The sequence below is a fragment of the Anopheles darlingi genome, chromosome 2 (genome assembly GCF_943734745.1).
Source record: "Anopheles darlingi chromosome 2, idAnoDarlMG_H_01, whole genome shotgun sequence".
Classification (NCBI taxonomy): domain Eukaryota; kingdom Metazoa; phylum Arthropoda; class Insecta; order Diptera; family Culicidae; genus Anopheles; species Anopheles darlingi.
Window position 1 is genome coordinate 77,508,557 of NC_064874.1, and position 12,500 is coordinate 77,521,056.

General features: G+C 48.7%; 3 protein-coding genes across 3 annotated transcripts in view; 2 read left to right on the forward strand and 1 right to left on the reverse strand.

The window, feature by feature from the left end:
- The window catches only part of LOC125948079 (uncharacterized), a 24,363-nt gene extending 20,695 nt beyond the window's left edge, over window positions 1-3,668 (forward strand). Inside the window, exon 12 of the mRNA XM_049673765.1 lies at window positions 2,890-3,668. Coding sequence (XP_049529722.1) covers window positions 2,890-3,501 — 612 coding nt within the window. The 3' untranslated portion in view covers window positions 3,502-3,668. The remainder of the gene's footprint in view (window positions 1-2,889) is intronic.
- Window positions 1-12,500, forward strand: part of LOC125948074 (trifunctional purine biosynthetic protein adenosine-3) — a 161,732-nt gene that overhangs the window by 133,152 nt on the left and 16,080 nt on the right. The gene's annotated exons all lie outside the window — the stretch shown is intronic.
- LOC125959544 (uncharacterized) overlaps window positions 1-12,500 on the reverse strand; it is a 111,803-nt gene that overhangs the window by 45,448 nt on the left and 53,855 nt on the right. The window contains exons 5-6 of the mRNA XM_049692369.1: window positions 6,049-6,150; window positions 3,757-3,875 (exon numbers count right to left, since the gene is read on the reverse strand). Of these exons, the coding sequence (XP_049548326.1) occupies window positions 3,757-3,875; window positions 6,049-6,150 (221 nt within the window). The remainder of the gene's footprint in view (window positions 1-3,756; window positions 3,876-6,048; window positions 6,151-12,500) is intronic.

Below are 12,500 nucleotides of genomic sequence, written 5' to 3' on the forward strand. Positions count from 1 at the left end.
TAGCGAGGCGATTCGCGGCGCTCCGTTGCCCAAGATACCGTCGCTGATGGATAAACCCCGGAATGTGAGTCCAACGAGTGGCCCGGAGTGTACAGCAGTGGTTCGTTATGGTTTCGCAGCGCTGCAATGCCTTTATGTTTCTTTTTGTCCCGCTTCTTTCTGGCCGGTTTGGCGGCTGGTGCATACGAGGTCGCTTAAGCTCGACCTCTGGAAGCGGAAATGAGGAAATGAGGAAATATGCATTTTTTATAATCCACCCGGGGAACACCATCCACTTTTTCGTTCATTTTCCCACGGAGAACCGGTGCCCATTGCACTGGTACGCCTTTCGTTGACCTTCCGTTTCTGTCGCGGTCTTGTAACATTACAAGGCTACTGCTAAACTTGCCACGAACCCGGTTGTTCGCTTCGGTGCTCGCGTACTTTTCCAATGTCCGGGGCATGGTTTTTGTTGTTCCGGCAATGCAACATGCACCAGTGAGTGTGTGCATTTGTGTGTGGAAACGGTTCCCTCTGGCAGTTATATTTTATCGTTCGCCATTGCTGTTGCTTGCTGGTCGTTGTACCGTTTCTCTCCAACATGAAACCCCCCCGGGAGGAGTGAGACGAGGTGCCTCATTTGGTGGCTCAAGTTGTTGTTCGCCACACTTGAACGCTAAGTCGGGAGCTTGTCAGCGAATAGTAATGAGCTGGGAGTTCAGGACACCCCTTTCGGTCGGTCGGTCGGTCGGTCTCTATGTTGACGCTGTCTAGACTCGCTCGGACGGTGCGGACCGTCCTCAGGCTCCGTCTCCACTGCTTAAGCCAACCAGCCGTGAAAGGGCTCCAGTGGCGCGTACTAAATGTCTCGTGTTCTCACCAAACGTTTGACAGGTTGATCGTCGTCGTTTTTCGGGCGATGGAAGTGTTGGTTCTTCTCGCTCTCCTTCACACCCGTTAGAATTATTATGCTATTCCAGTTGACATGGGATGGGAACGGATTACTTGACGGTTGCAGAGACGACGTGGAATATTTTTGTGTCCGCTCAACCCTCCCCCCGAGACGGAAGACCGGTCAAAGAAGTAGAAAAGATCCGTTGATTCGGTTGCAGTACGAGTTTCTTATGTTTTACACGGGGCGAGGCGTCCTTTTTTTCTTCTTGTCTTCTATCCATTGTCAAAACGCGTTAGCATCACTGATCGCTGTAAGATCGTGTGCAGCGAATGCTTTTTGCTGCATAAAAAAAATTCAAAAAAATGGTCAAAATTTTCTCAGACACACCCTTTAGTCACGTCAGCGCGTCAGCTGATTCGGAGTCCCGGGGGGAAAAATCCAACTGAAATATGCCAGCAAACAATATACGCGGCATGGCTTACGGTCGTGGCATGGCATGGCATAGCGTGTGAAATGTTGGACAGTTACGTGTCATCCGGTCCCATTTCCATTTCAAGCCGTACGTACATGGTGTGCAAAATCCGGCCACTGGTAACACGGATGATACGTTCGCTCCTGACCGTGACGTTTGGGCTGTGAGTTTGTTGTGTGAGATTGTTGGCTGATTTCAAACTATTATTGTTTGGGCATGTTCGTTTGTTGAACAGTGTGCTGCCAGTATGTGGAAACCAACTGTTTGTACCAGCGGGAGAGCATTTTAGCGGAAAAACTACCTTCGCCGTAACAACCCCATTTGTTGTAGTCGCGTTAAGCGTTTGTTTTGATGCAGTTTTGCAATGTTGTGCATTGAGCGAAACATTCCTGTTCCACGCATCAGTGACGAGAGAGAATCTAATCCTTCGCGAAAACATTCGCTGTTTGTACTCGGCATAATTAGCCTAATGATTCTGCTTCAACAATTTAATGTGAGAAACACGTTCTGCCGCAGCTTGAACAAATTCTCAAACAAGCGAGTGTCGAAGTTCAATTCCAGTTGACAAAAAATTTCAGTTTTTTAATTAAATTTAACGCTCCCAATTAGTAGCTTCTTGTTTGCAGGAGGATTACGAAGGTGCCGAAGTGCACCAAAACCCGCTTCCAATTTGGCAATTAGTGCACGCGTGTTCCAGTGAAACGTAATGATATTAACAACAATGCATTGTCGCCGCGCTGTTCTGTATTCGATTAATTAACAATAATTTACGACGGATTACAATAGGAAGGAATTGAATTTATCTGATTTTTGATGTTTTTTTGTTTTGCTCTCCACTCTCTGTACGTTTTGCTCTGCACCACTACCACCACCACCATCACCACTGCTGGTCACTGTTAATCCGCTACTTGTCAGCACGAGCTTTCACCCGAACCGAGTTCACAGATGTGTGCATCGTTGTTATGCAAAAGGATGTTGTACCCACTCTTCCCACGGCTCCCATTGCTCGTTCATTACATAGAGGCCCACACATAATACATGCTCGTTATGGCATGTGGTGCGAACAGAAACAGCTTGACCTCTGGTCGCTCTGGCAGCAGCGATTGCATGAAGCGGATAATTAAGTGGGGCTTCGCGTTCTGAATTTAATCAACGATTGCTCATCGATTGCTGATGGTTGGGGCTAAATTCATAGTTTTAACCATAGGTGCATAGCGATGGCGATTGATAATTAGAGAGCACGAAGCTCGCACACTGCCCGTTGATTAACGTCATTTTGCAGTGCCGCAGCTACCGTGTTTTGACGTACGCATTGCACAGGTATTGCTCACTCATTTGATTCCCTTTGTGTCACGATGGTGAAGGCCTTAAAATCAATTTCTAGTCACCCCGCGGCTTTCAATGCCCCTTATGGCGCCGAATTTCGCGCCACGAACGAATGACGATCAAAGGCACTCTAATGATGGCCATCGTTCAAATGGTCACTTGATCCCATGCATTTCAGCACCATCATTCATTACATTTCCATTTCCAATATTTTCAGATTGCCGAACGACTGTTTGGTCACGGTTCGGGTGCTGGCGTTGGTGGCAGCGCCGGTCCAGGGATGGCCGGGACCGGTGGACAGATGGGCAATCCAATGGCGGCTACCATCGGACCGGGCACGACGACAACGGCTGCCGATCTGAAGCTACTCGAGAAGCTCGTTACTTCGCTGCTGGAGGTGCAAGGTGGATCAATGGGCGGATCCGGTGAGGCTCATGCTGATGGACGGCTTCATCGTAGCGGTTCCACGTTGGGCCGCTTCCGTCCAATATCACGCTCGTTTCGTTCGGGCAACTCACTGCGACGTCGTAATGCGGCCACCGGGAGTGCGGACACCGGTGGTGGTGCCATCGGGAACGATGGTACGGCAGCATCACCGGGGGGCAATGCAGTTGGCGCAACGTCATTGACGATGCCAACGATCCAGGAATCGGGCATGGATCGCAGTGGCAGTGATCGCGGTAGACGCAACTCCTGGAGTGACCGGGCTGGACGTGATGTGCGCCGAGTGCTCAACACGATCGCCAATGCACCCCACCGGTTCAGTCAATCGATTGCCGGTGATGGTGAGAGCGAGGAGCGTAGCAATCTTACCCAGAATATCCTGTGAGAGCATGCCTTGTTCGTGCTTCGGTATTTACTACCAGCAATGAGCATTAATTAGTCATATTTCGAAAGAACTGTAGAGCACTAGAAATCAATCCTTCAATTCTGATAACCAACAATAGCAAGTAAAGAGACGCACGAATGACCAATGTGCTAGGACATTGTCCCGTTCCAACCTGAAATGATCGCCGAGTGCAGCGTAATCATCATTTCTAATCCTCCGAAAAGCCCTGGGAACCGTGGTAAAGGTGCCACTTACCTGCTTCTCGAGCACGGTGACCGTATTCTCGTTCAGCTGATACTCGCCGTTCTCGTTGAGCTCGAAGTGGGACGCGTTGGCAAGCTGCACCGATAGCTCGTACTTGGCTCGGCCACGATCTGTGGAAGGGCAGAGGAAGGGGAAATGATGATGAATGAATGCCAATGAAGCCTCTGCTTGGCGACGACGACGAATGCATTCGTTCCGTGGAATTCAAATATGAGTTTCATGAAAATTGAAGCGGCTACTCATAAGGACTGCTGCATTCGATTATGCGTTTTCATAATTTAAAGCCTAATTTTCCATCAATCCATCAGTTCCGGCCTAATTTATGCAACTCTCAGTATTAGGCATGTAAGATTATAATGTCTTAAAACCGCTCAACCGCACAGACGTAGCGGGCAAACGGCTACTCCGTCACGCTGGGAAGGATAAGCTCATCCAGCTTATCAGCTTCAGCTCTCTGTTGGCCAGTGCCGGGGTTCGTATGATGAGGTTTCGGTATCGCTTTCGTCTGATTTCTCCGAGAGTCCGGGGCCGTTGCTTTCGTTCTCTTTTTTGGCTTCATCCTGGATGGTAACGTCTAAGCCGCGGACCTACAGTAGCGTCCTTCGCATTCGGACGCATTAAGTAACCATTTTCTGCCTTATCTAGTTTACACTTTCATCAAGTCATTAGCTGTCGCCGGCGTCGTCCGAGTCACTCGGTACCAGCGGATCTAAAGATAATGCCCCGGCCGGCTAACGGTGGACACAATGTATCCGGGGGTCCTTCTGGCCCGGTCCGGTGGAGCGTCCACTAACGGAGAGTGAGCATTGTTGAAATAGGATTTCTTCGTTTCCGTCCCTGATCCCATCCGGTGTCACTGGTGGGAGGAGCCTAACCAACCCAGCCCGGCGTGGTGTAATGAACTTAAAATAGAGTTCACCGGGAACCACCGATTAGGTCGCCGATAATCAGGCATTTAAACTAATGCATAATTTACGCTCCTGGCACTTTGTTCGTGTGTGTGTGCGATGGTTATCCTTTTTACAAATACGATGGAGGGGGCCTAAGTAGGAATGGTTTTTTGGGGTAGCCACTTTTCGACTAGTCAGCTTCGGTGATCTCTGTGGTTTAATAAATGCTAGCCTATGATGCTTCGAAATGACCTGGCCCCCCTTCCCGGGGGAGGGAAAATGATGGAATTAATTTTTGCTGCTGTCGACACAAAAGAGTAGCATTTGCAGCGGATGCTCGACTGGAAGCTCTCGGAAGCCATTAATCATGGAAAATCTTTGCTCCAGATCTACAATGATCCGGGCCATGCAGCAATAAGGGGGTATCGCTCTCGGGAGCAAACATGAAAACATATCATTATCCATGTGCCATGAAAAAACATCAAAATATCCCCATTGAACGGCTATGCCGTGAGATTCGGGATCGAGTTAATACACACCGGGAACCGAAAATAGCACATTTTATCGAATCAGCACGCACACCGGACTTTGGTCAGTGTTTGAATGGATTTGCAGTGGACAAAGAGGCAAGGGAAGGCTGTTGGGGTGTTTATCTGGACTCAGCCGATCAGCGTGATATTCATTCCCGTTAATTTATCCAAATAGTAAGCGGACGCCACATTTTAAGAGTCCGCAAACATGAAGCCAATGCCTACAGGTCATTTTTTTTTTTGTTCGTTTTATAAACAAGATGGAATACTAATGTACGAACCAAAGGAAAGTCCTCGGGAACAGTGTGGAACTGTTACCCACCACTAGCTTGGTTTTCCGTTATCACCCAGCTGCCGTGTGTCTCTTTCGAGATGACTCGCAGCGAGGGTCAAAACACAGGAAAAAATCGTTTTCTACGTGACCTGCTGGCACCAATCAATCCCCTTTGCATAACGGACGACCGGCGACAGATAGAATCGGCAGACTTTAAAGTGATACGGATAATAATAGCTAAGCATTACAGCGCAACAAGCTGTGACCGTGCATCGATCGTTTCGGGAATAGTACAGCTGCTGCTTTGCTTCGAAAGTCCCAGTCCTGTGGAGTTACAGAAGGACAGGAGAGAAACTTTATCAAACTTGCTGTCCTCCTTCCCCACCCTGACGCATTGCAACTGTCATCGACAGGAACGCCGACAGTGTGTGTGTGTGTGTGTATGTGTGTGTCTCCTGCGGTGTGGCTGCCAAAAGTTGCCCAGCTCAGCACTCCAAGAAAGGCTCCAGCTTCGGTGTTTGCTTTCGTTGCAGCTGCCTGATTCCACTCTCTCTCTCGCTCTCTCTCTCTCTCTGGAGGATATACTCACTGGATGATGAGATGCTTTGGTCACACCGGCACACGTCCTGGCTGTCACCGGTTGCAATGCACTGACGGAAGCAGTCCTCGCCGTCCTTATCCAGATTGCAGCCTGCGAGAATAAGAAGAAGAATATGATGATGAAGAAGAGCAATGAAAAAAAAAACGAGAGAAAAAGCGAAGAAGCTCCGATTTGATGGTTTTTCATTCGAAATTTTACTCGGTACGATAGGGAGAGAGCGAGACAGAGCAACATGTGCACTCATCAGTTGACAGGACTAGATGTCTTTGGGATGGGATTCCGCTGCCAGGAATTGCAAGGGCTAGGAGCGTGCATGGAAAACGAAGGTAAGAGGAACGAAGCAGGGCGACGATCGTCCCCAGCGCGGGCTCTACGAAGGGAATCCTTGCTGGCTTTGCGTACAACACAAGTGTGAACTGAGAAGGAGTGATTGGAAGGATTGTCGAGAGCCCCTGATCCCTGATGTGTTCTGCGAAGTTTTTCCTCGACTCAACACTTTAACTTCAAACAGACAACAGACATGCCAAGGACGGTTGATTCGTTGCAATCCCCAGTCCTCACAGGCATCGCTGGAGGAGCAAGCATTATCCCGGGAATGAACTTTCTCCTGTCGTCAGTTTGGCACAGCAGAGGGCGGGCATACGATATAGTATGATATTATCATTAGCAAGAAACTAAATGGCATATCAACGTGTACGACTGCTCCAGGGGAAGAGAGAGAAAAGGAGATCCCCCCCCACCAAGAGACCGACCGGCCGACCGCTGTCTGTTTGGCATAATGATGACAATCATGATGAAGTTCCGCTGTTACCATAAGCAGGGGCCACACCACACCAGAGAAGGACAAATCGCCCCAAGAAACCATTTTTGTGCCGTCGTTTGGTACGGGGTTGGTCATAAACTAACGAGTCTCGCCACCCACCCACTAGCGACCGTGACAAAAACGAATGTCCTTGGCCACTCGCACGGGTGTGTGTGTGTGTGTGTGTGTGGTCATAATGGTGCTGCAACATTTTATGCTTATCGTCCGTCGGTGACGATGCGGTCACGAGCACGCACTGTCTGCGCCGTCCAGGGTCAGTGCCAAGGTGGAAAAAGCAAGCGTGAATTCACTGATCAGCAGACAAGGCCATCCCGAACATACTAAGTGACCGTCCGTTTCGACCGTTTCGCCTCCCCCGAAGCGTTGCGTTTGAGGTCGTTAGGCATAAATCATTGGTTGGTAAATATTTAACGGACCGGGCTTTGTTGCATGATGGACCACATTTCTGCCTAAGCATTGGGGAGGTGCCATTCGCGTAACGTGCAGCGAGGCGAAGGAAGCAAAAGTTTTTCAGTTTTTATTGTTCCCTCAATTGCTCTTCCTTGCAACGCCAGAGGGAGGGAGCGATTGCTTCCGATTAGATTCGAGGACGGTGGGCGTGAGAACACTCCCATGCTCCTGTTGGTTGAGTCATGAATATTGTAAGCTTTCCACTACATCAAAACATGGCCGCTCGATGAGGAAGTGGTGGGCATTATCTCGGATCTCATCGGGTATGCGATGCAGCATCTCTTTTGGGCATGATCAATGTGTTTGTTGCCTTTCTTTTATGCCTCTCATCGTCAAGCCTTTGCATCTACAATGTGTGTGCGTGTTGTTGTAATAGGGTTGTCGGTAGTGCCTACTTGAATGAACCATATTACTAATGCTATACAACGAGGAGCGAATCAACGACTAAACGCATCGTTGATCATGTTTTCTTATGTTTTTAATAACAACCCGTAATTTAAGGCACCAGTTAACGTGCCGGTTTTTACGATTGTATTTAAAAATGTAATCAAAAATGTCTATACCGATCAGATCTTAAAAAAGTTTATCAAAAAATATTTTTTTTTAACTCGGCGGAGTAAATTAAGCGCTAACTATCTGTTCAAAAGTACAACAAGTTACAAAATAAAAGCATTTAGTAAAAGTCGCTTGAGGCCATTAACAGAACTCGTAGTCATCACCGGATAAGCGATTCGATAAGACAATCTAAAGCGCTGTGAAGCACCAGTCCCCATTTCGAACCTATTTTGTGACGATTGAAACAAAGAAAGTACAATGAAATAAGCGATAAAACAAATAAAACGACCCGAAAATCGGGGCGGAAAACTTTTCTTCCACTAATCCAGTAACACAGTAAACATGCCAACGTCAGATCGACCAACAGCCCGGACCGGACCGCGATCATCTCACCTGCCCAACGATTATTGCTAAACCCGGTCAACCCCAAAACTAGGCCACGCGGAAGTGCGCTGCTCTTGCTGACTGCTGTTCGCGTATTGTCCGGGTAAGTTGATTTACGACATAATTAATGTCTGGCTAGACTGGCCCGGCCTGGTAGAGCTCAGGCCAGACACATAAAAGTTTGGCCCGTTTTGCTGGCGAAAAACCCGAAGCACGTCAATTCTGTCTTCCGGTTCGGTGACTTATTGACTTCCGATCGGTGGTTCGCTTCTCGCCCCTTGCCACCGACAGAGCTCCGAAGAATTTGTCAATGATTTGCCAATAGGCGGTGTAGCATAGGGTGGCTCGCGACGTAATTCCGGTGTCCGGCGGAGGAATTCTTTTGCAAACAAAAGTGACATCCCGGACGACGACGACGACGACGATGCCGTCGCCGGAATGCCTTAGTGTGCGTTGCCGCGCACAATGCAACCCAAATCCCCTTCCCTAATCCAGGCAACCATCCCTCGGGAGAGCACAACTCAATTTTTGTCTCCAGCACGGTTAGGGCCAAGCCAAGTGGCCGCAGCCGCCACAACCACAACCCACACACAACCACTCCCGCACTCCCGCACTCCCGCACTCCCGCACTCCATGGTCCGGGGTCGTAATAAATTATGAAACTTTCCCCAAATAAAGCAGCAATAAATCTTGTTAATTTGCTGATGAGGAAGTGCAAAGTAGAGCGCCACGCTTAGCCCGCTGGCGGTACGGTGGTCCCGTGAGGCGCGGTGCGGTGGTTGCGTTTTGCGTTGTCCCGCAGTCATTCCGTCACCGCGCGTCGCCGCTGACGCCCCTTCCCTGGGTAGCACGACCGACATCATCGCCGTGCTCAGCATTCCCCTTTATTCCCTCGAGATGCGAAATTTCGTGGGAAGAAAAAAGAAGGAAAGGTCCGTGCTCGCAGTAACCAGTGAAATGAGCTTCCACTTGTCTTTGTTTGCTGCGAGCGGCGAGTGGACTACGCAAGGACGGCTAAGGGAAGACAAGCGCCAGTCGGGGTTCCCAGGAGAAACCAGAGAACGCTTTTGCCTGTCTGGATGGAGTACTTCTTAAGGAGAATGCCGCGCGGTGGTTGCTGCAGTTCAACTCCGCAATCGACGCTCTGGTGCTGGTGTTGTAGATTGTTGTGAATACGTTACATCGCTTCGAAGATCAGTTTTTTTTTTGGTAAGTGGGTGGGTGAAAAGGAATGGCGAGTGTGTTGTAATGGTACGATGATGCCGGCCAGCTGCAATCTTTGTTCCAGCGTCCGCCGTGCGTCTTGAGCTTTTGAAAATCCAATTAAAATTTGATAACATTCGCCGGCTACAGCGAGCGGTTCAAGCGGAAGCAGAGCAGAGCAGAGAACTTGCTTGCATGAAAGAATTCAGGTGCGAAGCCACTTTGGTAGCGGCGGGAACTGGCAGGAAAGCGTTCGCGAATCGCCGGCCGAGAGCAGTTGAAGTTTTGTTCGGGAAGCTTTACTTTCGAAATAAAAGTCTTGAACAAAGAAGGTTAAATTTAGGGTTTTCATTTACTTTACCCGCTTTAATGGTAACGTTTCGCAACGCAATATGTTGCTGGCCCAGAAGAATCCTTCACTATTTGAGTTCGCAATACGGTTTACAGTCGATCACATCCACTGAAACTCACACACGTTCAACATACGTAGAGCAGCATTCAATTTTCATTTAGAAAACTTCTCCGACGAAACCACACGAGTGGTGCACCGATCGAGGGAACTTTTTCGAGGAAATAGTCACCATCAATATTCGATGATTCTGCATTTCCTCTCGCTTTCTCTCTCCCTCTCACGCGCGCGCTTTACCGGAAGTGAACTCAGAACCACTTGAAAGTAGCTCAAAAAAGGGGAACTTCGATCATTTGTGGAAAAGAGTTGAAATGTAGACCGAGTGCCGCTGCTTCGGGCCGTGGGTATACCATGCCATCAAAAGTGATAAATGAAGGAGCGGAAAGTCGACGACGAAAATGACATTAGTTCGGTTGGGAATAGGAAGGCGAATGTCGGCATATGGAAATCATGGTTCCAAAGTAGCATGTACCGTACCGTAAAGTGAGGCAGACAAAGTGAAGTGGTCAATGCGTCGGCGATGGTTCATATGTTTCGTCCTTCTTTTCCCTACGAGAGAAAAAATATGTATTTGGTTTGCCTCTCCAGCTGTACTTTATATTCCCGCGTATGCATTCGACCTCCATCTTGTACCAGTGGACCACATTTGCTTATGAACGGCGACCAGAGCATGGCTTCTACGGACCAAATGGGCCATCTATTACAAACACACAAAGCGGAAGCACACAAGTGAAGAAGCGAAAAAAAGTAACTTCGATATCGCTACTCCCCTTATCAACAAGGTACAGGTATTTTTGGGAAGCGCGAGGCGTCGTCGAGCGTACTCGCAAGGTACGCCACTTCAGTCCACGCGCCCCGGGAATGCGACCGGCGATGTAACGTCCCGATAAACTTGCAACGCGGGTAAGGGAAGGCCAAGCAAAAGGGGGGGGCCCGGCAATGGCAGACGGGCATCGCCGGCATCGCAAACTCAATAAAAAATTATTGAATTTTATCTTCATAACTTTTGGCGGAATTCATTTTTATGACTTTTATCATTGTTGTTGGCCGGTGCGCCACGGCGTGCGCACACACACACACACACACACAGCGACCCCCGACGTTGAGTTCCCTTTTGTGCTCCCGGTTCTCGGCCCGGCTCTGCCTCTCGGCTTCGCCACCCCAAAAATGTAATAGCAAACGATGGGGATACCCTTGGCATGTTTGCTGATGGGGCACCGGTTTCCGATTTTGTTGGAGTTTCTCCCTCCTTCCTTCCCTCCCTCCCCGCATCGTCCCGTACACGAGCAACAACTTCTGGGCGTTGTGCAAGTACCGGCCATGGGCAATGGTGGGCATCTTAGCATTTTTGCTTCCATCTTCTCCACCCTACTACTACTAGCTACTGATGTTTTCATTGTGATTCTAATCGAAGAATAATTTCGAAGCAATCCAATGAACCACTCAATCAATCTTGCGGGGATCGGAAAGCTCAACAAGCAACAAGCGGCAACCAACGCGCGGACAAAGGAGCGCCTCCTTGCTCGTGGCCGTTGTGGGGCACAAACAAAAATTGCTGAATTATTCATACTGGAGTGAGGTCCTCCTGGGTCCAGCGGGGGGGCTCGGCCTTTGCCTGTTTGCCGTTTGGATCGTGGGAATGAATTTAAAATACTCCAGAACGAACAGCAGCAGCAACAGCGACAACAACAACAACAACAACAGTCAGTGGGGTGTGGGGTGTTGAGTTGAGTCAAATCGAATTCCGTTAAGAAGAAGAAGAAGGTTATGGATAGAATGGAAAGCCAATGTAGTGTAATCTGTAGCGCTGTTTGATCCCACCCACTTGCTTTTGCTCCAAGTGAGATACATCCCGAACCGGATACACCGAATTGAATATTAAACGCCCTTTTTGGGCGACCAAATGGATGGTTTCGTTAAGTTTGGGGGATCAGAATCTATTCATTGAATTAATGGATCGATTACCGATAATGAAGGTTGAAGCTGGACGTTGGAACTCCTGCGTTGGATCGAGAAGCAACTCAATCCACATTTGCAATTTGTTTTAATTTATCGTATTATATATGTTAGAAAAATTGCCCAGCTGTCTGTAATCTTCTATACTCTAAGCAACAATGAGTCATATATTTCCTCAAAATTTGTCCAAAAACGATCATGTCGACGTTCACGTCAAAATTGTCCACGATCATTACCTTAATGCTATTCCTGCGGGACGTTATTCTCCACACAACACCTCTTATCGTCCTATCTTTGCTCTCTCTCTCTCTCTCTCTCTCTCTCTCTCTCTCTCTCTCTCTCTATCTCTCTCTCTCTTTTGCTGTATCCCAATAACTAAGATTTTTCAAAATAAATTTGCTCTGACAAGCTGCAAGCGCTCGAATTGACCGAAATCAGTCGGGATCTACACAGACTTTCGTTTGTCCCATATTGCCAGTAAGTCCATCGGAACACTCGAGACGAGATCCACGTGACGTTATCGGCCGAAAACACGTAGCCTCTCTCTCTGTCTCTGTGAAGGTGCACCTCTAGCAGACGCACCGCACTAAGAGAGCTGCTTCCCATGAACTAACCACCCTCTCGGTAACGATCACTGGCATTCCAGTGCGGCATTCAGCG